Source organism: Leptodactylus fuscus, chromosome 4 (assembly GCF_031893055.1).
Source record: "Leptodactylus fuscus isolate aLepFus1 chromosome 4, aLepFus1.hap2, whole genome shotgun sequence".
NCBI classification, from domain to species: Eukaryota; Metazoa; Chordata; class Amphibia; order Anura; family Leptodactylidae; genus Leptodactylus; species Leptodactylus fuscus.
In genome coordinates, this window is record NC_134268.1 from 203,114,492 (window position 1) to 203,140,529 (window position 26,038).

At 39.1% G+C, this 26,038-nt stretch overlaps 1 protein-coding gene across 1 annotated transcript in view; it reads right to left on the reverse strand.

The window, feature by feature from the left end:
• GAD2 (glutamate decarboxylase 2) overlaps positions 1-20,244 on the reverse strand; it is an 82,519-nt gene extending 62,275 nt beyond the window's left edge. Inside the window, exons 1-5 of the mRNA XM_075271727.1 lie at positions 19,788-20,244; positions 18,499-18,558; positions 18,247-18,396; positions 17,601-17,834; positions 38-128 (exon numbers count right to left, since the gene is read on the reverse strand). Coding sequence (XP_075127828.1) covers positions 38-128; positions 17,601-17,834; positions 18,247-18,396; positions 18,499-18,558; positions 19,788-19,863 — 611 coding nt within the window. The 5' untranslated portion in view covers positions 19,864-20,244. The remainder of the gene's footprint in view (positions 1-37; positions 129-17,600; positions 17,835-18,246; positions 18,397-18,498; positions 18,559-19,787) is intronic.
• Between the last annotated feature and the right edge of the window lie 5,794 nt (positions 20,245-26,038).

Sequence of the window (26,038 nt, forward strand, 5' to 3'; positions counted from 1 at the left end):
TCTTTAGCCACGTTTACATTTGCAGATAACAACTTACATATTGGTGTTTGCTGTTGAAGTCAACCAGTCGGCTGCCAATCCAACCATGTCCAGACCAGTGGAAAGTTGATTGAAATATCTTGGATGTCCTAAGAAGAAACGGAAAATAACAATTATCTTTCAATTATCCGATATGAAGTTAAAAGATCTCAAAATAACAGGGTCTATTTTCCTAAAATATCACACATTGCACTTTTGATATAACCATGTTGGGGTGTGGTTGTATTTGTTCTCTACTATCTTTAACTATCCACAAAATTCAACACTTTTATCCCTTGAGCTATCTAGTCTGCTCACCACAAAAAACCTACACAAGTCAAGAAGTTACTGAGTTTAATGACCCCCTACAGTATGTATATATGTTTCCATCATTACCTTAGTTAGATTGTTTAAAGAATCTAAGTACTTATAAAAATATTAGCAACAGGCTAGCAAAAATCTTCATAGGCTGCAATTCACATCCCTAGCACTAGGTGGTGATATCTAGACCCACACAAGATAGGCTTCTTGTGACTTACTGCAACACCCTTCTCCATGGACTCCAAGCAAACACCCTCGCCCCCCTCCAGTCCACCTTAAACTGTGCTGCTCGCTTAATCCACCTCACCCCCCGATCTTCATCGGCTGCTCCCCTCTGCCAGTCCCTCCACTGGTTACCTATAGCCCAGCGAATTGAGTTCAAGCTACTAACGCTAACATACAAAGCCATCCACAACCTGTCCCCTCCATATATCTCTGAACTAATCTCCCACTACCTGCCCGCACGTAACCTCAGATCCCCCAATGACCTCCTACTCCGCTCCTCTCTCATCCGCTCCTCATACAACCGTCTGCAAGATTTCTCCTGTGCATCCCCCATACTCTGGAACTCCTTACCAAGACACATAAGACTGATCCCCACAATCACAGGCTTCAAGAAGGCCCTGAAGACTCACCTATTCAGGAAGGCCTACAACCTCCAATAACACTATCACCGCACCGCCATCTGTACAGTCTCCCCCTCTCCTTCTGTCTCTACCCCCTTCCTCAATAGATTGTAAGCCCTCGCGGGCAGGGCCCTCTACCCCACTGTGCCAGTCGGTCACTGTTAGTATTATATCTACCTGTATATTTTGTGTATTGTATGTAACCCCCAAATGTAAAGCACCATGGAATTAATATAATAATGTACAGCACCATGGAATTAATAGTGCTATATAAATAAACAATAGGAACATTTCACAAGGACCTGAGACTATTAAGTGAGATTTCTTGGTCTTGATAATACATGTCTTATCATCATTTCATTGGCAGTAGTCCTACCTGCAGGACCTATAGGACCTACTATGTGGGATCAGTACAATGTTGGGACCAACGCAGTCCCCTGTAATTGATTCCAATGGTCAGTTCCCATAGGCTTCGACTATAAGTCCCATAGTAGTGTTTACCTCCTGTGTTCCCCTGCTGTAATAGTTTATGGTCTCAACCACCATTAAATTCTAACTGCGTGAAATAAAGTAATGAAAATCATTCAACCTATTCAAGCAATAATATCCACAATATGCAAATGCTTATAAAGATGAAGATCATAAAAATTAATGAATCTCCTACATAAATATCTGATATTCTTTCCAGCAGCAATATAGCTGTAGGAAATACAAAGGTATCAGTGACACCATGGACCAGATGGGGTCCAAACCACATAAGAAGACACCAGTATTAAAAATAGCACATGGTAGGTGGCGGACCTTGTTTCCTACAGGGTTGGGAAGGTTCAAGTCCTACCTTGTGCCATACTAGTGAATTCACAGGTTGGATAATATTATGTTACATCTGAACCAATGTAGGTTTACTGGGTACAGTTCGTTGATCCATGCTGTGGTGTATGTGGGTCACCAAAAACATAACGATAGGTTTGTTGGCCTCCTATCAAATAGCTCCTAGTATGTGTGCTCGAAATATGGAAATTCAGGTACCTATACGGATATGGGTATTGATGTTATTCATTACGATCAATGTATATTGCATAGGAGTACGTTAGTACTACAAGCAGACAGACAGTCCACCCTTAGCTCTATGTTGAGGACTTTAAAGTTGATACAATATTGTGACATCACAATACACAACACATGCAGTATATTGTAGCATATCACTTTGTGGTAGCATATCACTTTGTGGCATCCTATTGCAAAAGGCTGCCCATCTCCTGACATACATATCTTGATATGTCCAGCCAAGGGGAAAGATAAGGAGGAATATATATATATATATATATATTGTATGGCTGGATGGGCTTCACCAAAATGGTATCCCCCAACTGCTCATCTAATATTCTGTAAAAGTTATAAAGCATTTCTATCCCATATACTCTTACTTAGTCTATGGTATAAGTATTCCATTATTGAGTGGTTTTCAGGCAGGAATTATTTTCTATGAGAAAGGAATGTATGAAAAAAATGAGGGAATATAATGAATTTAAAAAATTACCAAATTTACAAAAATTATGTAATTTTGAGTCATTTCCTTCTATGACTTGGCGGTTCCACTACAGAAACTTACTGTATAAGTATCTCCTTAAGACATTTGTTGATAGCCTACATTTTGTACATGTATTGTGCAGTGCCATCACCATTTATCAAAATATTTCTGTTTTTTACGGAATTTTATGATTTTTTGTGCATATGAGGTCTCATGAATGGTGAGGGTGATTTTGTCTATAGGATAAACCCCTGTAGTGTCTATCCAGCTTTCTCACTGCTCGGTATGCTGCAGGGTAATTATGATTATCTTCCTCGCCGCCTCCCCTTCTCTCCCCCTCCCCTTCTCTCCCTCTCCCCTTCTCTCCTCCTCCTCTTCCTCCTCCTCCCTACACAGCCACAGTAGCTTACAGTGTGCTGCATGGAGCAGGGTTGGCAGCCTGATTTTTTTTTTTTCTGGACAACTTATGCAACAATCACAGATAGAAACCATCTATAGAAGGAAAACTGGAAACCATAATAAGTCATAAAGATTATAAGTAATTTATGTCAGCAATTATAGCAACCTACAACATGATAAAATATAAAGTCACAATATACAAATATACTGTGTAAAATTCTGTAATAAAAAAATATCCAATTGTTTTTTTCACAGGGACTAAAAAAGTCCCCGATTTCTTTGGATTGTCCAGGAATCTGTGGCCAGTTTACAATCCTAGCATGAAGGCGTCTGAGGCTGATTCGTAATACAGAGGTAGCTGGGGCACTGGAATATCACAGGGGGCACAATATAGGGTCATTTATGGCTGAGGATCTGTGGAGCGGCACCTGTGCCATTTATGGGGCATTTGTCATGGTACCAACCGATAGAACTAAATGGGAAGAACCACACAAGTGCAGCATGCTCTCCCTTTACTGTAGTTCTTAAATGGGTTCAGGGACATGGTGAAAGGGGTCATCTGGGGAATAATAAAGCTCTCCCTGCACTGGTTAAGATTTATTACTACTATACACCCAGTGCCCTCGAGTTCCCTTTATTACCAGTGAGGAGGGCAGCTGGGGGACTGAAACTTTTGTTCCTCTGCATGCACTGCTGACACTGCAACTCTTGGTCACATGACCAACTCCACTCTACTCAATGCACCTGCATAACTAGTACAGGTGAGTTGGTAATATCAATTGGAGTGGCTGCAGGGGAGGAAAGGAGAGTTATGGCCTCCCCAACTGCCCTCCAAACAGTTAATAAATGGGGCTCCAGGGGATTGGGGTGTATATTAATAACAAGGGTTTGTAGTTTCTGAGAAGACTCCTTTAACCTTAACATGGTAAAATGTTCCAAGGATCTGCATGGCTTATCTTGTGGATATACCATAAATGACCCAAAAAGAAATACTCCTTTAATATCTGTCACCTCTCCTGATGTATCTAAGTAAAATCTTGCATTTCCTATAAAATAGTAATTTCTTACAACTCTGTCTTATACTGTTCCTCTAATAGACAATTGTGTATTCCCATTCCTCTTATCAAAGAGCTATGTCCCTACACAATTTAGTTAGAACTAGGTGGAAAATATCAGACTGCCAAACCCCAACTGGTAACACCCAGTTGTCAATTTATTTATATTTCTAGGAGGAATAATCTAGGAATGGAACAACACAGAGTTCTAAGAAAATGTTAATATCTCTGGACGTATCAGGTCTTCTATGTAATATCTCTGGACGTATCAGGTCTTCTATGTAATATCTCTGGACATATCAGGTCTTCTTTGTAATATATCTGGATGTATCAGGTCTTCTTTGTAATATCTCTGGACATATCAGGTCTTCTTTGTAATATCTCTGGATGTATCAGGTCTTCTATGTAATATCTCTGGACGTATCAGGTCTTCTTTGTAATATCTCTGGATGTATCAGGTCTTCTTTGTAATATCTCTGGACGTATAAGGGACATCATTTTATAATATCATACTTATTAGACCTGAATAAAAGTATCTTCCAGCTAGGACTGTTAATACATTCTATAGCGGGGCAAGGATTCTCCATAGAATATTTTGTATTGAGTATTCTCAGGGGCGTAACTACAGAAGCAGCAGAGGCAGCTGCCACAGGGCCCGGGACATTAGGGTGCCCGGTGACAGCCGCTACCGATGCGTTTTTTTTTTTAATAGGCCGTTACTGGCTGAAGTTACTCCAGCTGGTAACGAGCCCTATTTACTTACCGATCCTGGTTGGGCCGGGATTGGTAAGTGACACCGCAGGCCCCACAAAGACTATTATTATACTCAGAGGTCTTTTCAGACCCCCGAGTATAATGATCGGAGGCCCGGGAGAGGTAAGAAACATAAAAAACACTGTTACTTACCTCTCCATGATCCGGGCAGGCCTCAGGCCTAGTTGTCTGATGTCTCTGACGTCACATGAACCCGGCCTGCGTCCCTGGTCATGTGACGTCCGACATAATTGAAAGAGGCCGACAGCATCGGAGCCGGGGGACAGGTAAGCAACAGTGGTTTTTTTTATGTTTTTATTCCCCCGGATCTCTGATTATTATAATCTGGGGTCTGAAAAGACCCCAGAGTATAATAATTGTTTATGGGTGTCCACAGTGGGACATAATACTGTGTGCAGGAGCCACTATGGGGGATAATACTGTGTTCAGGAGCCACTATGGGGGATAATACTGTGTGCAGGAGCCACTATGGGGGGATAATACTGTGTGGAGGGACCATTATGGGGGATAATACTGTGTGCAGGAGCCACTATGGGGCATAATACTGTGTGGAGGGACCATTATGGGGGATAATACTGTGTGCAGGGGCCACTATGGGGCATAATACTGTGTGCAGGGGCCACTATGGGGCATAATACTGTGTGCAGGGGCCACTGAGAGACATAATACTGTGTTCAGGGGCCACTATGGGGGATGATACTGTGTGCAGGGGCCACTATGGGGCATAATACTGTGTGCAGGGGCCACTGAGAGACATAATACTGTGTGCAGGGGCCACTATGGGGCATAATACTGTGTGCAGGGGCCACTATGGGGGATAATACTGTGTGCAGGGGCCACTATGGGACATAATACTGTGTGCAGGGGCCACTATAGGGCATAATACTGTGTGCAGGGGCCACTATAGGGATAATACTGTGTGCAGGGGCCACTAAGGGACATAATACTGTGTGCAGGGGCCACTAAGGGATATAATACTGTGTACTGGGGCCACTATGGGGCATAATACTGTGTGCAGGGGCCACTATGGGGCATAATACTATGTGCAGGGGCCACTAAGGGACATAATAGAGCGAGCAGGAATGCGGAGGAGGGGGTCAGTCGAAGTCTTCGGCGTCAGTGTCGGTGGGGGGCATGTCAAAAGTTCGCCACGGGGCCCTGCCATTCCTAGTCAAGCCACTGGATATTCCATATAGTCTGCTTTGCATGTTCTTTACTATACGAAGTACTAACAATGGTGTTAATGAATGACAGCCATGACAAGCACGCTCCTTATATACAGACTTCTACCATGGATGTCTAGTGTCACTTGGAGGGTAATAACTCCCCATTTCCTACACAATAGACCATTATAAATAGGCCATTATTGTCTTAAATAAACACACTTAATAATCAGCATTAATGTCATGCAAATGATGGATGATGGAGATTTTCCAGCCCTATTTAATCCGGAAAGACTTTCTTTTCTGCGACTTGACTTCCAGTTAGTGAAGTAACTGAAGGCAATTAAATCTATGAATATAAATGGCTCATTACGAATCAGTCCCAAAGTGATATCTTATCAGTCGCCCGGGCTTCAATACCGGGAACAGGCGGGGGCCGCTATGTTGTTACACACAGAAATCTGTTTATTTCCTAAAATCCTATTTTAAGCCTGAACAGTGGTCTGTAGCTGGAGCTGTTTTGTCCAAGGCAGATGAGACTCGGAAGCGAGATGAAATCTGAATGAACATCAATGCAGTCTATCAATTGCGGGGCTGACACCGCTCTGTTATCATGTCCTTGCACATGTGGCGAGAGCTAAGCCGACACTGGAGATGCAATTTTCCCTATCATTTAACAGTATTAGCCAGGGAGGGTTACGTCTCCTTTCCCGAGAAAATGCAAAATGATGTTTTTCCTTGGAATATTTGCTGTATCAGTCGTAACGACAAAGAGGACTTGGACGCCATTTGCATCGTAGAATATGAACGCGCGGCATCGACAACCAGTTCTTCAAGTCGTAGCTGAAAAATTTTGTAGAAATCTGCTTTTGTAGTGACGAGGTATTTTAGAATCCAGAGAGAGAGATGGAACGGTGTATGGGGGTTGTCCGGGGGGGCGGTGGGTAAATATACCGTAATTCATCCAGGGGTTTCACCTTAGTTCTGATCACAACCAGTTCCTGGGTCACTCTACCCCCTCCCTGATCTTATACGTAATTACACCACATGAATTAAGGAAATTTTAAATTAAATGTAGATTGTGAATCCCACACAGAGCTCACACTGTACATTTTTTCCCTATCAGTATGTCTTTTTTTTTGGAATATTGGATGGAAATCCACACAAACATGGGGAGAACATACAAACTCCTTGCAGATGGTCTTTTTGCCTATGGCAGGATTTGAACACCAGGACTCCAGCACTGCAAGGTTCCAGTACTAACCACTGAGCCACCGTGTGGCCCCTAAATTCTTTTATTTTCAACTGTGATTTTTATAAAAAATTTTCAAAAAAAGAGAACAACCATATGCTAGAATCAACCACTAGAACAAGAATTAAGGAAATTTTAACTCCTCAGACAACCCCTTTAGGCAAAGACCCTAAAAAAACACTGCAGAATAAAATGCATTTTTTGAATTTTTGCTGCATTTTTCTCTTCCCTTATTAAATCTATAGGGCAAACAATAAAAAGAACATATCCGCAGTGGCCAAAAACTCTGTGTTTCTGCAATATGGGGACTTAGCCTTAAAGAACACATGAACATGAACTATTTCTATTGCTAGTCCTTGTTTACAAATTGAATGTAGTGATGTGATGTCATCATTGACCGAGCGTCATCATGGTGGGTTTACAACCATATGACTTCCCATAAATTCTGTTTCTGTACATCCAAATTGTAAACTGTTGGGACATCAGTGGCACAGAAGCAGTATACGATGAATATATATGTTCTCACACAATTTTGACTACATCAGCATTGGTAGTCCTATTAGTAGATCCGGGGAAACCCCTTTAACAACAACCCCATTCTATAAGCCCTATTATGGCATATTTACATAACGGAAGGGGTTTCCTCCTCTAATATCCAGCATACCATGAGACTCTGAGTCACCCACCGACTCATGTGTCCGGCCTTAAAGGGGTTTTCCCATGAATATAACCATATTCTAATTTGTATTCAAATTTTTGCAAATATAAGGTATTAAAAATTTTGCAGAGTTTATAGATTTCCTCTAACCATCTTAGTGGTGACCTCTTTAGTCTTGATAGGTATCCAATGGATATGACCAAAAATGCAGGAACTGATGGGTGCCAACACATAAACATATATAGTATATAGAGATCCCCCAACATGAACAGAAGGAAATCAAAATCCCATCAATATTTGGTGTGACCTTTTCCCTTTGCCTTCCATCAGTTCTTCTCGGTACTTGCAGACGGTTTTTGGCAGGACTCAGCAGGGAGGTTGTTCCCGCCATCTTGGAGAACTAAGCCCAGATCTGATCTTCTGTGGATGTAGGCTTGTCCAATCCTTCTGGCTCTACGTCATCCCAGACAGACTGGATGATGTTGGTATATCTGTGGGGGCCATATCATCATTTCCAGGACTCCTCCTCCAATGGGCAAAGGTCATACCAAATATTGATGGGATGTAGATTGCAGCATTCTCTCACATCCTGAGCATCTGCTGTTAGATGACTCTCTGGTCCTGCGTATTTTCACCACTGATTATGTGGAAATTGATTTTCATCCTATAATATAACCATTTCACACAAGACGGTGCGATCCAATCTCTTCATTTTATGTAACATTTGATACAAATAAATTGGTGACTTCATGAACAAACTCCAATGATCAGGCTCCAATGACACATCAGTCATACATGGTTCAATCTGATGTAGTTTTTGAGTCAATGTCCAGGTCAGATAGCCCTTTGTCGAATGCAAACCGAAATGCCAAGGAACAACCGGTAAGATTCCTTCTGAGGGCCTACTCTATTTACTAATATTACCTGATATCTATTCACAAATTCCTAAAACTCAGCTGATACATATTTTTCCGGCCTTGTTTCAGACACCTTGTTTCTGCCACAGTAATCTGATGACTGGGCCTTGCTTTAAACTAAGGTCCTCTTAGCTCTGTGAGTCATGTATATGTGTCCACACAGAAGCGGCTGCAGGCATGGTAGTTGGTGATCGAAGTCTCCTGCACTACTGTATAGAAATCTAAGCCTGGCGGCAAATAATTCACTGATGCCATAGAATGGAAACTCCCTGCTAGTATCTCTAACATAGAGATATCAGACACAGCCAGGCTACTGTCAGATCTATGTTAGAAGCAACAGCACAGTGGCAACACGGTGGCCTAGTGGTTAGCACTGCAGCCTTGCAGTTCTGGAGTCCTGGATTTGATTCCTGCCAGGAACATCTGCAAGGAGTTTGTTTGTTCTCCCCGTGTTTGTGTGGATTTCCTCCTATTCTACAAGGACATACTGATAGGAAAAAATGTACATTATGATCCCTATATGGAGTTCACAAACTACATTAAAAAAAAGGAAGCAACAGCACAGCTAACTATGTACAGGACATGCACAGACTCTACAACAATGAAGTCTATTAAGAAAGTTTTTAAGGCTAAAGCTCCACTTTACAAAATGCAGAAAAAAACATGACAGAAATGCAAGTTTCTAGGCGTTACACAATAACGATAATAATCCTTACGAACATCAATATATGATCAGTGGGGTCCAGGAGTCCCACAGATAGCTACTCAAAGCGGCAGTGATAGCAAGAGCTGCCACTTTCACTCATCCTGTGGCCTGTAAGCAGTTCAGTCCCATTTTACACGTGTATTTTGATGTGTGTTTTTTACACGTGTAAAAAAATGTCATTGAAGTTAATGGGAGTCTTATCTTTACATGTATATATACATTTTTTTAAAATGTAGATTGTGAGCCCCATATAGGGATCACAATGTACATTTTTTTTCTTACTGTCAGTATGTCTTTGTAGAATGGGAGGAAATCCACGCAAACACGGGGAGAACATACAAACTCCTTGCAGATGTTGTTCCTGTCGGGGGATGCGAACACAGGACTCCAGCGCTGCAATGCTAACCACTGAGCCACCATGTTGCCCCTTTACATGTGCATTTTGCCAAAATACATGCGCGTTTACTCCATGTGAACGGGCCCTTACATGGGTCACTAGTCTGACTCTTGTTGGGTTGACCTGGCAGTAAGTAGTTTAGCTCTCAAATGGCTACTGAACTACTGTTTGGCTTTTGTTTTTTATTTCTTATTTTATCTACAGAGATGCTCATTGACTATGGGATATTATTTGGAGAGAGTGTCAACAGACAGGAGAGCACAAAAAATATTGTACACCAACATTTAAGAGCCCAGACTTCAAACACATGTTCGTTAATTTATGTCTGAAAGGGTTAAATGAATGTTGCTACCACTGTGTCATATCCACGTTTGTAGTGCTGAACTATATTACCCTTTAACAGATGGGGTTTTTTTATTCCCAATTTTGTTTTCTACTCTCTAGACCTGCAAACGAATTTTGGCAGCCGCCTATACAATAACAACATAAAGCCCAATCAAGTAAAATAGTAGCCACTTGTAGCGGCCTAACAAGAAGGATATCAGAACTCTGGCCTTCAACCAAATTGATTTCCTGGCTGCAGCATACTATGGGAAATTAGGGAAAATGATCTACCCTGATACCTCGCCACTAAAGATGAGCGAACACTGTTTGGATCAGCCGTTCCGAACAGCACGCTCCCATAGAAATGAATGGAAGCACCTGACACGGCGACCGGCTGCCGGCAAAGTGTACGTGCCAGGTGCTTCCATTCATTTCTATGGGAGCGTGCTGTTCGGAACGGCTGATCCGAACAGTGTTCGCTCATCTCTACTCGCCACCATAGGAATGCGTGTAAGCGGCCGAACACCAAGGGGTTAAGCGCAGTGAATATTCAATGCGTTTAACCCCTTGGTGTTTGGCCGCTTACATGCATTCCTATGGCGGAAAGGTATTCGATCAAACACTACTCACTCATCTCTAACCCTGAACTATTATAGTGGGACCCACAGAATTGCCAATGTTAGACTCCATTCTCATGTAGTAATTCGCCGCTCATTTAGACACGTAAACACATGCCAGAGCGCGGCGCTTGAAAACAGATCCCATTGACTTCAATGGGTGCCGGCTTACATGCGCTACACATTGAAATCAATGGGTTACAAAGCCTCCCATTGATTTCAATCTGTAGAGTGCATAAGCCGGCACCCATTGAAGTCAATGGGATCTGTTTTGAAGCGCCGCACTCTGGCACGTGTATACATGTCTAAATGAGCGGCGCGTTTCTCCGTGAGAACGGAGCCTTACTCTTTAGACTTGTACGTCCATAAAGAGGTATCTTGAAACACTGAGCAAAGACTATATAAGGATCAAGGCTGTGTATGAATATTTTTGATCTCTGAGATATTGACTGGTCTTTAGGACCCTTTTGGCACAGCTGCTTACTAGAGATTGGCAAACCGACCGACTAAGCCGGGTTCGACACGAATATTATATTTTGTTAGACATTTTATACTCTGTGGTCTCTTGGCAGGTCCCAATCATAGGACTCAGTGGTGACCCCGGGTAAATGATGTCAAAGGAGAGCACCAGACATTACAGAGGAGTAGACAGATCACCGGAAACCACAAGAATGGCCAAAAGAGGTCACAGAAGCAGGGACGTAACTTGAGGGGGCGCAGTCACACTGGTGCCTAGGAGCCTTAAGGCCAAGCACTGGCATCTGTATTGAGATTACAGCTTCCATCTGGCCCATAAGCCAAGGAGAACCACAGATTACCCGAACCACACTAAGGTGGATTAAACTCCTTAGGACCCGTAAGCATCATTACCGTAGACCTGGATATAGAGACCAGTGGGGGCCAGGCAATCATAACAACAGGAGTGGCCGAAGATGGGGAAGGTATATGGATTCTTTATACATGCATCAAATCCACAAGAAATTCTGCAATGGAATTTAGTAGGAGTTTCCCACTCTAGATTTTCCTATGTTTTTTCTATTTTTGCTACAGAAATTTTTCACACCGAATCTAGTACCTGTGAACCAATCCTTAAAAGGATGTGGATTTAAAAAGAACATTCCGCCAATTTTGTAAAATGTATTTAACAAGATCAAACAGTGAAATTGATAATTTTTTTCTAATCTGTTTTTGTTTTCTGATTGTAGATTTTTTTAATTCTATTTTCTATGCATGGTTATGGAGGCGGCCATCTTGCCTGAGCCTCTCTGTTAACAGCAATTCATGATCTGCTTTACAGCACAGTCATGGCCCTAGGCAGCAGCAATAGTCTGGAGCTGACTCATTGAGGTGTATGGGAGAGTTCGTGAAAAGCTGTAATGGATAATGGGTCACTATGGGTGTTATCTTCCATTGTTATCCTGTGTGTCTTTTCTATCATGTGAATGAGGTGATCCCTGGAAACAAAATCCCTGCAGAACTGGCATGTGTCAGTCAATTATTAGGTCGTTGCAAGATATAGAACTCTTTGTAAATATAGATAGTGACACAGAAAATGAAAAAAAAAAAATTCTTAACAATATGTTTAACCTGGTTAAAGAAATTGGTAATTTTTTGATGCCACTTTCCCTTTAAGGTCCACCGTGCGGCTTCACTAAACAGAAGCATATATACTTAAATTGGAGTTTGATAAAGTGCAATCAACTTCTGCTGCATTGATTTTCTTAGGTTTGCTGTTTGCGCACTGTGATCACAAATCTGGAAATTAACATTTCAATTGAACTTCAGCAGGAGGCAAAAATTTACTTACATAATGTATTGCAGGGAAATCCTTCACAATATGTGTATAGGTCACACACACAGACACTGACACACATAGACTATAGTTCTACTATACTATACTATACTATTCTACACTATACTACTACTACTACTCTACTACACGATAGTACTACTATACTATACTACACTATACTACTCTACTACACTATAATGCTACTATACTGTACTATACTACACTATACTACTATTATACTATACTACACTATACTACTAATACTCTACTACACTATAGTACTATGATACTATACTACACTACTACACTATACTACTACTATACTATACTGCACTATAGTACTACTATACTATATTACAATATGCTACTACTATACTATACGACACTATACTACTACTCTACTACAATATAATATTACTATACTATACTGCACTATACTACTACTATACTACACTATATTACTACTATACTGCTACTACTCTACTACACTATATTACACTATACTACTACTATACTATACTACTACTCTACTACACTATACTATACTATACTGCTAATATACTATACTACTATACTATACTACATTATACTACTACTATACCATACTACACTATACTACTACTATACTTCACTATACTAAACTACACTGTACTACTAATATACTATACTATACTATAGTACTACAATACTATACTACACTATACTATACCACTACTATACTATACTGTACTACTACTACTACTACTACTACACTATACTACACTATACAACTACTACACTACACTACTATTATATACTATTACTACTCTACTACACTATACCAATGCTATACTATACTGTACTACTACTATACTATGCTATATTATACAATACTATAATGCTGCCATACTATATCACCACTGTACTGTACTATACTATACTAAACTACTACTATACTGTTTAATAGATTTTATTCTATAGCAAAAATATTCATTAGTATCTTGTAATAGATAAGATTTTTTTTTATATACATATCATTTTCAACATGTGTTATCCATTATAATATCTCCGAATGTATCCCAATACACAAAAACATAAAATTACATTTTGATCTATACACTGTATGGAAAGTATTCTAGATAAATGGTAATGCTATTGTATCCAAACAGAACATTATAGTAATTCTGTACAAACAAGACAACAAAACAATAGGATTAATATACTAATGTACAGCACTATGGAATCCTACTGATATTATACATGTGAAAGTTTGGATGTTTGTTACTCTTTCACGCAAAAACAGCTGAATGGATTTAAATGAAATTTGGCACATAGATAGATTGTAACCTAGGCTACATAGGCTTCTTTTTATCCCAATAAATGACATGACTTCATGGCTATTAAGAATTTATGTTCATATACTATATTCAACTGCTCTTCCTGCCAGGAGAATCAGCTAATCTGCAGCCTGCTGATAAAGCCTGGTCTGTCAACTCTCTATGTAAACACACAGATAACAATGGGTCCATTGTGTACAAGCAAACAGAAGACTCTGCATAAGTAAGTCAGAGGGAGGCGGGGAGACACAAATACAGAAAGTCAGAAACAGACTCTGGAGGTAGCGTGTTCGGACACTGACTTGGGAAAACACCTTTAATACAAATTAGCAGTTTCCCAATTTTAAACATGCTGAGGAAACAAAAATTGAATTTGTTTGCAAATTTCTAAAAAAAAACAGAGCTATGAAGGTAGCCAGAAGTCAACAGACTTCTGCTCAAGTGGAGCTGAGGAGGATTCAGCAAGCTAGGTGTCAAGGGTCTCTTAGAGCAGCTGAAACGCTGGAGAGACGGATCATCGAAACCAACAATATGTTCAATATATGGCGTACCAGCAAGCTGCTGAGATGCCAGAACAATCACAGGCACCAAACAAGGAACAAATTCAGCATTAGGCCAGCTTGAGAGCTACTGAAACACCGGAGCAGACGGATCATCAACGCCAACAACATGCTCATTATATGGTGGCCCAGCGAGCTGCTGAGATGCTACAACAATCACAGGCACAGTGTGAGGAACAAGTTCAGCGGCAGGCCAGCTTGAGAGCTGCCGAAATGCTGAAGCAGGCGGATCATCAACAGCAGCAATTTGCTGAATATAGGCAGATCATCAATGCCAACAACACGAAGATGAAGTCGTGGGCAGAGGCTACTAATACAATAATGTACAGCACCATGGGATTAATATAATAATTTCCAACACCATGGGATTAATATAATAATGTACAGCACTATGGAATTAATATAATAATGTAAAGCACCACAGGATTAATACAATACTGTACAGCACAATGGAATTAATATAATACCGTACAGCATCATGAAATTAATATAATAATGTACAGCACCATGGGATTAATACAATAATGTACAGCACCATGGAATTCATTGGGCTCTAAAAATAAATAAATAAATAATTAAATGAATTAATTAATAATACAGCAGTGCAACATGATAAAATTCTTGAAAGGGTGTAATTCACAAGACAACCACTAGTTGGCCACTCATAGATAGACACACATAGCATATCCTCTTGTGCTACAATATCGCAAAACAATATTGTCTTGAAATGTTGGTCACCTAATGACATACATATATAGACATGTCCAGCCAAGAGGAAAGGTAAGGAATGACATATCTGTAAGTGGCGTAAAAAAAACAAACTGTCACAAAATATTTAGAATCCATCCATTATATGTAATAGTTAAATTCCGATCTATGGTACATATGATAATTATAGAGATTGCATCGCCCTCGACATCTGCCTATAATGATATACCTATAATTACTACATCATTAGCCATTGTACATTGTACCTGCATGTTCTTGGTTGGAAGCCATTTTGTTTTCCCTCTTATATCCCTTGATACAGAGATATTATATGTTTCAACATTACATCAAATGAGAGACAGAAAATGGCTGCGTATCCAAAGGTTCCTTCGTGAAACCTGCACCGCGTCCATGAGGACTATCTCCGTAATGTGGTTGTGATTACAATAAATGGATATCACATATTGGTTGAAATGGAGGAATGTACTATAATAAAAACTGGTGAAAAGCCCCGGCGGTTACACACGGGTGAGTAAATAGGTCGCACACGACAGCTCCAATCTAAGGAAAAACATCAACAATGGGAACAGTCCTGCAATCCAGCCTGACAGACCCAAATACTGCAACCAAATATACTCTTATTATATAGAACTCATAAGAGAAAGATTCCGAGCAAGAGATAGCCACATAGCTGGACAGATTCGGGAACATTGTAACAAACCAAAAAAAAATAGAATAAAAAATAAATAAAACAGGCTAAAATATGATCAGCAAGTATCACACTGATACTACAGCAGTATTCAGATGAAGCAAATAGGTATATAGGTATAAGTATAAGATTAGGGAATAAAAGATATTTACAAAAATAAAAAAAAGGAATAAAAAAATAAATTATAAATAAAAAAATAATGTAAATATATATGTACACATAATAAAAGAAAGAAAGAAAGAAAGAAAGAAAACTAGATAGATAGATAGATAGATATGAGATAGATAGATAGGAGATAGATAGATAGATAGATAGGAGATAGATAGATAGATAGATAGATAGATAGATAGATAGATATGAGATAGATAGATAGGAGATAGATAGATAGATAGATAGATAGATAGATAGATAGATAGATAATAGATAGATAGATAGATAGATAGATAGATAGATAGATAGGAGATAGATAGATAGGAGATAGATAGATAGATAGATAGATAGATAGATAGGAGATAGATAGATAGATAGATAGATAGATAGATAGATAATAGATAGATAGATAGATAGATAGATAGATAGATAGATAGATAGGAGATAGATAGATAGATAGATAGATAGATAGATAGATAGGAGATAGATAGATAGATAGATAGATAGATAGGAGATAGATAGATAGATAGATAGATAGATAGATAGATAGATAGATAGATAGGAGACAGATAAATAAATAGATAGATAGATAGATAGAATGATAAATAATAGATAGATAGATAGATAGATAGATAGATAGATAGATAGATAAATATTTTGTTTTTAGAGTGTGGAATAAAACAAAAAAATATATATATATATAATTATAAAACATATATAAATATTCTGAGTATATTAAGAAAATTTTTAAAACAATTGCTAAAATTTCATAACTACTACAACTATAAATTCATATTTGAGGGTATATATGAATAAATAAAATACATACACACACACACACACACACACACACACACACACACACACACATATATATATATATATATATATATATATATATATATTTATTTATATCTTGTATATTTGTATTTTATAAAGTATAAAACACGATGTGTAGCAAAATTATGAACATGCTGGAGAATATCTAATAATGAAAAAAAAAATTGGGATATTTATTGAGTATTTATTGAGAAGAAACAATATTTTATGTAAGTATATTTAATGTCTCCTATAGAATGCTTTTAAAATAATAATAATAATAATAATAATAATATGAAAAACGATTTTCTTTTTACCTAAATTTCAGACCATATGAATTTATGTATTAAAAAAAAATATATTAGCATTGATTCTTCCATTTTCTAAATATCTTCCAAACGTCACTTTCCTCCTGGATAGAATAGCGATGGTCATTTGCCAATACACAGTAAACCTAAATGAGTGCAGATAATGGGTTCACCAGACTGAAACATTGCTGTCTTTTTGATCTGTTCAATGCTGTGTACTTGAGAAGAAGAGCCCTTTGGTGAAAATAATCTGCAATCTCACAAATCATATTGTATAGGCTCAAATTTCACTTCACAGAACAAAATCCAGCAACAAAAATTTAACCATTTCAGTAGCAGAATTTCTATTGCAGGAATCGTAAACCATTCAATTTTTTTTGCCATTCAAATTGTAATAAATAAATATAATTTGGTTCAGGTTTTTTGCAAAAATAGAATAAAAGTTTGTAAAATTTTGATACCAAGAAACAAAGCCCTTACCTGTCTTAATCGCATATTTTAAGGCAGTCTTGCAGTTAAATAGGACCCCTTCCAAATTCTGCGGTTGGTCTGACAGCTCCCAGTCATATTCCTGAAGAAGCTCATTTGGATAGTGAAAATCGATCACTTTCGTGGACCGGTCAAAGGTGTTGACTACGTATTGCAATAATAAGTCTATAACTTCTTGCAGGAAGCGCAGGGTTTCTGCTTCTCCATTTTTTGCAGGTAAAAGATCTGAAAATGAGGAGCAAAAAATATTCAGTAAAAATCCAATTTCTATAGTAGAATAAATTTGTAGGAAAAATGAAATTGTAACATTTCTGTTTCCTCCCCATTCCAAATTTTGATACCAATTTTTGTAATATTTCTATATCTTTATATTCATTTGTATGTAACATTTTTTACACAGTAAAAGTATAATAAAATAATAGAACTAATAAAGCTTAAAAATGGATACAAATATTAATATGATGTGTTATTTTATGTATCTACTTCCATCTATCTCTCTAGCTTCTTTATATAATGGAATACTATTTCTATAAAATAGATTTCGTAAATAGATTCCGAATCTATAGCCATAAAGCCCATTAGAGCCTATATAAGGACAAAGATAATACATCTATAATATACAATCCACAAGACGTACCTGTTGAGTACAATAAGGAGAAGTTGATTTCTCCCTTCTCACAGCTGTAGGAATTCTTGTCATAGTTGGACGCGTTCCCTTTGTCGCCAGGACACATCTCATCTTTGTTCCCCAGATCTGCTGATTTTTCTCCTTCTCCATAAAGTAAAGCTGGACAAGAAGAAGCAAATTGAGATGAAGGAAATCCACTAATATTAGGAATTCTCTGGCGAGATAACAATGTACAGTATATACAATAGATCTTATACCTACCACATAATTTTGAGCTGATTCCTCCAGTAAATTTTTGAGCAACTTGGCACCAGGCTTTTGCTAAATAATAAGAAATAAAAAAAATATGTATTTGTAATTGGAAATGTCTTTCTTTCTTTCTTTTTCTTTCTTTCTTTCTTTCTTTCTTTCTTTCTTTCTTTCTTTCTTTCTTTCTTTTTTACTTTCTTTCTTTCGTTTTTCCTTCCCTCAATTCTATTTCTTCTCTCTATTTTTTCTCTTTCTTTTGACCTTACATCATTTCCTCCTTTTGTCCTTAATTCTTTCTAAATATTCCTTCTTTCTTTCCTTTCATTCTATTCTTTCCTGCACTTGTCCTTCCTTCCCCTTCTTCTTTTTTTCCTCCCTTTTCCTTCTTTCTTTCTTTCTTTCTTTCTTTCTTTCTTTCTTTCTTTCTTTCTTTCTCTTTCTTTCTTTCTTTCTTTCTTTCTTTCTTTCTTTCATTCTTTCTTTCTTCTTTATTCTATTCCTTCTATCTCTTTTTTCTCTTTCCTTTGCTCTTCCATCACTTCCTCTATAATTCCTCTCCTTTGTCTTTATTTCTTTCTCTTCCTTCTTTCCTTCCTTCCTTCCTTCCTTCCTTCCTTCCTTCCTTCCTTCCTTCCTTTCTTCCTTCCTTCTTTCCTTCCTTCCTTCCTTTTCTTTCTTACACTTGATCTTCCTTCCCCTTCTTCCTTTTTCCTTCCCTTTCCTTCTTCCTTCCTCAATTCTCCCCTCCTTTTGTCCTTCCTTCCCCTTCTTCTTTTTTTCCTCCCTTTTCATTCTTTCTTTCTCAATACTCCCCTCCTTTTTTTTCTTTCTTTCTCTTTCTTTCTTTCTTTCTTTCTTTCTTTCTTTCTTTCTTTCTTTCTTTCTTTCTTTCTTTCTTTCTTTCTTTCTCTTTCTTTCTTTCTTTCTTTCTTTCTTTCTTTCTTTCTTTCTTTCTTTCCTTCTCTCTTTCTTCCTTCCCTAAATTCTTTTTCCTCAGTTCTTTCGTCTTTCTGTCTTCCCTGTTCTTTATCTTTCTTACTTTATTCCTCCCTTCCCTTATTCCTTTTTCCCCCACTTGCACTTCCTTCTTCTCCTTCCCCATCTTTCCACCTTCCACCTCTTCTCTTTCGTTCTTCCATCTTTCCTCCACTGCAATATTTCTCAGAATTTTCACCATAAATATATGTCACATGTCTCCTTTTCCTCCCAATAATCCAAGTCTTCTAATAATTCTGAGCTCACACTCCCTTATGGGCAGCCACAGGTTTAGTATGTCCCTGAGCTATCACATATACACTTACCTGTGGCTGAGTTGTCAGATTCACTGTTCCCCTCTTCTGCCCCAAAAGACCAAAAACCAGATCCGGGAGACGCCATCCCGACTACTGAAATCTCCAATAAATGTGGTCGGCCAGCTGATGGGAATGTCTACTGAAGAGCTTGGACAGGAGCATAGAAAGTCGCTGACAAGTGGAGCCCGACGTCTTGTAGGAGGATACAAGTACCAGTATGCAATGCTATAGGTGCCCAGAAGAAAGCTGTAGCTTTAATGGAGCCTCAGGTCTGTATGGTCAGTGTATGGGAGCTGTCCGCGGTGCTGCAGGCTGTCACTGAGCAGCAGCTGCTGGTATGGAGCTGTCCATGGTGCTGATCCTGCCTGCACTGCCTGTCAGCTCTCCCTGGTTCTGAACCTGCACTTCACCAAGTGGCTAAAATCTCTGAACTAGAAGCCTCAGCCCCCTGTGAGGAGCAGAACACATCCCCCCTCCCCGAGCACTCTCATCTACCTATGGGGGAGCAGCAATGTCTGTCCTGATAGCATGCCGGTGGGATGAGTGACATGGAAAAGCTGAACAGCTATAAAATGACAGGGCAAGACGTCACACCGACATCACCACACGAAAAAATTCTCTACGTTCATGCCTTTTGCGCGCAATATTACACGCACGTGCGCACACACACGTATATACCAAACATTTACCCTGTCTATATGCATATACACTATACATATACTGTATGGACTATTGCAATATACAATGTTTATGCATCTATCTATTCTATCAATCAATCATCTATCCTCTTATATTATCTATGTATCAATCAATCAATCAATCAATCAATCTTTCTATCTATCTGCCAAACAATGTGGAGAGAGAAGCATGGGGACCAGGACTTGATAACACAGCGATGAGGATAGGTGAGTATGTGCTTTTTTTGTTTTGCACCCACCCATGATGCTCCTGAGATTTTTCCGTATACTAGACATCCCCTTTAAATTTCATCCACCCTACTGCTACCGTACAACAGAGTGCAATATCTGCAGGTAGAAAATCTACCTGTGTAAATACAGATACATGCTTTTATTTTTTATATTATACTGTTTATAATTCAGCCACTTGCCCTCTGTTCTCACTTTGCTTAGCCATCTGTCTATCATTGGTAGCCTCCAATGGCAGCTATCAGGTAAGGTGGACATACAGGTGTAGATTTGCCTCTTACCCCCAGATTGCTCTCATGGGAAATGTCAATGTCTCTGCACATGTACCCTTGTGTCTATACTGTGCTGCTGAGAACTACTGACACATCACAGTACTGAGTCTATAGGAGAGGGGCTACACGTGCCATGCACAGCCTGTCCACAGTGCTGGAGGAAGACATAGATCATATGGGGTGATCTAAATTAATAAAACATTGGTATATTCTAAATTACATCAGTCTATTAGCATTATTTACGTAACGATGAGTGAACTGACTTATACTGAACGGGGTTCAACCCAAATGTTCTGAGTTGTTCAGATTTTCTTTTTAGGAAAATGAAAAAATGGAGATTCTTCATGGGTGAACTAAAATGCTCTGGGGTCTATTTTGGGTGGAGGCTCACTACTCACTTTTTGTTACCTTGTTTGGGCCTCCTTGCAGTGTCTGGCAACTCCTGGGATATCCTGTGCCTAGGGTCACCACTGAGGCCTGTAATTGTAACAGTGTACTACACTATGTTTTATAGCTTGGTTCCTAGGAGCCCTGACAGTGTTCTACACTATGTTTTATAGATAGGTTCCTAGGAGCCCTGACAGTGTTCTACACTATGTTTTATAGATAGGTTCTTAGGAGCCCTGACAGTGTTATACACTATGTTTTATAGATAGGTTCCTAGGAGCCCTGACAGTGTTCTACATTATGTTTTATAGATAGGATCCTAGGAGCCCTGACAGTATTATACACTATGTATTATAGATAGGTTCCTAGGAGCCCTGACAGTGTTATACACTATGTATTATAGATAGGTTCCTAGGAGCCCTGACAGTGTTCTACACTATGTTTTATAGATAGGTTCCTAGGAGCCCTGACAGTGTCATACACTATGTTTTATAGATAGATTCCTAGGAGCCCTGACAGTGTTATACACTATGTTTATAGATAGGTTCCTAGGAGCCCTGACAGTGTCATACACTATGTTTTATAGATAGGTTCCTAGGAGTCCTGACAGTGTCATACACTATGTATTATAGATAGGTTCCTAGGAGCCCTGACAGTGTTATACACTATGTTTTATAGATAGGTTCCTAGGAGTCCTGACAGTGTTATACACTATGTTTTATAGATAGGTTCCTAGGAGCTCTGACAGTGTTCTACACTATGTTTTATAGATAGGTTCCTAGGAGCCCTGACAGTGTTATACACTATGTTTTATAGATAGGTTCCTAGGAGTCCTGGCAGTGCTATACACTATGTTTTATAGATAGGTTCCTAGGAGCCCTGACAGTGTTCTACACTATGTTTTATAGATAGGTTCCTAGGAGCCCTGACAGTGTTATACACTATGTTTTATAGATAGGTTCCTAGGAGCCCTGACAGTGTTCTACACTATGTATTATAGATAGGTTCTTAGGAGCCCTGACAGTGTTATACACTATGTTTTATAGATAGGTTCCTAGGAGCCCTGACAGTGTTCTACATTATGTTTTATAGATAGGATCCTAGGAGCCCTGACAGTATTATACACTATGTATTATAGATAGGTTCCTAGGAGCCCTGACAGTGTTATACACTATGTTTTATAGATAGGTTCCTAGGAGTCCTGACAGTGTTATACACTATGTTTTATAGATAGGTTCCTAGGAGCTCTGACAGTGTTCTACACTATGTTTTATAGATAGGTTCTTAGGAGCCCTGACAGTGTTATACACTATGTTTTATAGATAGGTTCCTAGGAGCCCTGACAGTGTTCTACATTATGTTTTATAGATAGGATCCTAGGAGCCCTGACAGTATTATACACTATGTATTATAGATAGGTTCCTAGGAGCCCTGACAGTGTTCTACACTATGTTTTATAGATAGGTTCCTAGGAGCCCTGACAGTGTCATACACTATGTTTTATAGATAGGTTCCTAGGAGCCCTGACAGTGTTATACACTATGTTTATAGATAGGTTCCTAGGAGCCCTGACAGTGTCATACACTATGTTTTATAGATAGGTTCCTAGGAGTCCTGACAGTGTCATACACTATGTATTATAGATAGGTTCCTAGGAGCCCTGACAGTGTTATACACTATGTTTATAGATAGGTTCCTAGGAGCCCTGACAGTGTCATACACTATGTTTTATAGATAGGTTCCTAGGAGTCCTGACAGTGTCATACACTATGTATTATAGATAGGTTCCTAGGAGCCCTGACAGTGTTATACACTATGTTTTATAGATAGGTTCCTAGGAGTCCTGACAGTGTTATACACTATGTTTTATAGATAGGTTCCTAGGAGCTCTGACAGTGTTCTACACTATGTTTTATAGATAGGTTCCTAGGAGCCCTGACAGTGTTATACACTATGTTTTATAGATAGGTTCCTAGGAGTCCTGGCAGTGCTATACACTATGTTTTATAGATAGGTTCCTAGGAGCCCTGACAGTGTTCTACACTATGTTTTATAGATAGGTTCCTAGGAGCCCTGACAGTGTTATACACTATGTTTTATAGATAGGTTCCTAGGAGCCCTGACAGTGTTCTACACTATGTTTTATAGATGGGTTCCTAGGAGCCCTGACAGTGTTACACATTATATTTTATAGATAGGTTCCTAGGAGCCCTGAAATTGTATTTTATATAAAGATCCTTAAGAGCCTTGCCAGTGTTGTACACTATATTTTAAGGTATGCTTTGTACCGAACTTGTTCAACTCAAAACAAATCTTGGACGCCAGCCACCCGAACCCATTAAATGCGTTATCCTGGGAATAATAAAGCTTACCAGTACATTCCCTGCACTGGATACATGTGGATACACCCTGGTCCCCCAGAACCCAGATTATTACCTTTGCAGAGGGTAGCTGGGGTTGCCAGAATTCTTGTTTTTCTTCCTCCCTTGTTGATATTCCGATGTTCACATATGTCTACTCTACTCAATGGACCTACCACACAGTAAAGAAGAGTCAGTGAGTTGGAGCAGCTGAAGGAGAAACAGAGAAATGAGAGTCCCAGTCTCCACAGTGACCCTCCCCAGAGGTAATAAATGGGGCTCTGGGTGAATGGGATGTGCAAGAAATAAACTAGTAAGCTTTATTATTTCTGGGATAACCCATTTAAAGGGATCATCTGGAGACTTAAAACTCACTTACTGTTGGGTTCTTTTTCTGTAGGTTCATCTGGTTTCCAATCAGGGTAACATAACAAGATCCAGCACCCGGCCAGCACCTGAGTTGCTTCTCCTCCTCCCTTTCTCTGTTTTAACCCTTACTCTGGGGCTGGTTTTATTATTACAACGATCAATTCTGCCAGCCCACATTGTCCAAATAATAACAGAGGAATCCCAGTTTTGGCAAAAAGTAAGACTGCATGTACTGCATCATTTTGCCAATTGGTGGCAATTTTCACCCAGTGCTTGTGTGGACTTGGTCTTACTTATAGTCTATAGCATGTTTCAGTGTTATAGGAAAGCTGAAAAACAAGGCGATTATTTGTAAGTGTGTGTTTTCCATGGTTGTTGTTCTCCAGTTTTTCAGTGTCATCAGCCGAGAAGTCCTAAAATCAAAAGCATAAAATGAAAACACTTCCTAAGACTATAATGTCTTTAATGATGCCATTTTATGAAGATAAATGGAACTGAGCCAGGCCATTGTTAAGGCCGATGCCTCTTATACAGAGAGAAAATTACAGTGGCTGCACCTTGATCCCTTTGATGAACAGTATGATAGGTTTGGACGCCCATTTTTCTTTCTATATACGAGAGAGGGCATTGACCCCTGCAGACATCACAGCAGACAGTCCACATACAGTCACTTCATGACAATTTTGAGATGACTGTACTGTACGTGGATGGTGGTATTCTGCCCTGCGGATGGTATTATGTACAGTACGTCAGTGGAATAGACATTATTTTCTTGCAGTCTTCCAATTTATAGCAACAGTTTCCATCATGTCTTGACATCCCATAACCATAAAGATATGCTGGGGGTTGTGGTTTCACAATGACTGGAGAGGTGACCTTCCTCATCTCTTCGAGATCTTTCTGGACTTGTAAGATTACCAGTAGGGTTGAGCGATCGGGATCGGAAAAGATCGGATTCCGATCGGCGATCAAGTAAATTTCACGATCGCGATTGGAATTCCGACCTAATCTTTTCCAGCAGGATCGAGATCGGAGGTTATCTCAAGATCGGCTCAACCCCAAAAGTGACTTTTCCCATAGAAAAGCATTGACTAGGGTTGAGGATTGGGATCGGAAAAGATCAGATTCCGATCGGCGATCGAGCAAATTTCACGATCGAGATCGGGATCGAGATCCCCTGGAAAGTGATCGGAAAATGGATTTTAAAATCGATCTTGAAATCTCAAGATCGTCTCAACCCTAATTACCAGCTTTTCAAAAAAATATTATCTCATGATCTCACAAGATGTATAAAGATGTATAAACGTTGACTCCTTATGTGTGACCACCCAGTGGTTGTTATATGGGTGCAGATGGGTGAACCTTGTGAGATTCACTTTGCAAATTTTTGCAAGGCTCATCAATACTGATGCAAATTACAGACCAAATCCTGACCTTGTGAGCATGCCCTTATTGTCACTTTTCAGCTTGAGAAGTACAGTACTGTTGAAAAGTTTTTTGAAAAATGCTGCAAAGTTTACCCACAATGACCCACCATATTCAGAAATAGAAGGGTTAATATCTAATATTTGTCAATTCAAAAAAAAAATAAGTAAAGGATAAAAAGAGAAATGCAAATCCCATCAATATTTGGTGCGACCCTTGCTCTTTGCCTTCCATCAGTTCTTCTCCTAGACAGTTTTTGGAGAAACTTATTAGGGAGCTTGAACTAATTTTTTAATTCACTTAATTCCTCCACATGTGCCTAAAACTTTTGCACAGTCCTGTCCTATCCTCTATATAGTGCTGTTAATACTTTTAAGGTGTTAAACAAAGCAACATAGATTTTTTTTTACATTTTTACTCTTCGTAGTTCTCTAGCTGTGATACTTCTTTTTATTACTACTATATCATTCATCATGACTGTCTGTTGTACGGTATTACGTCCTCTAGTTTGGCACGCTAAC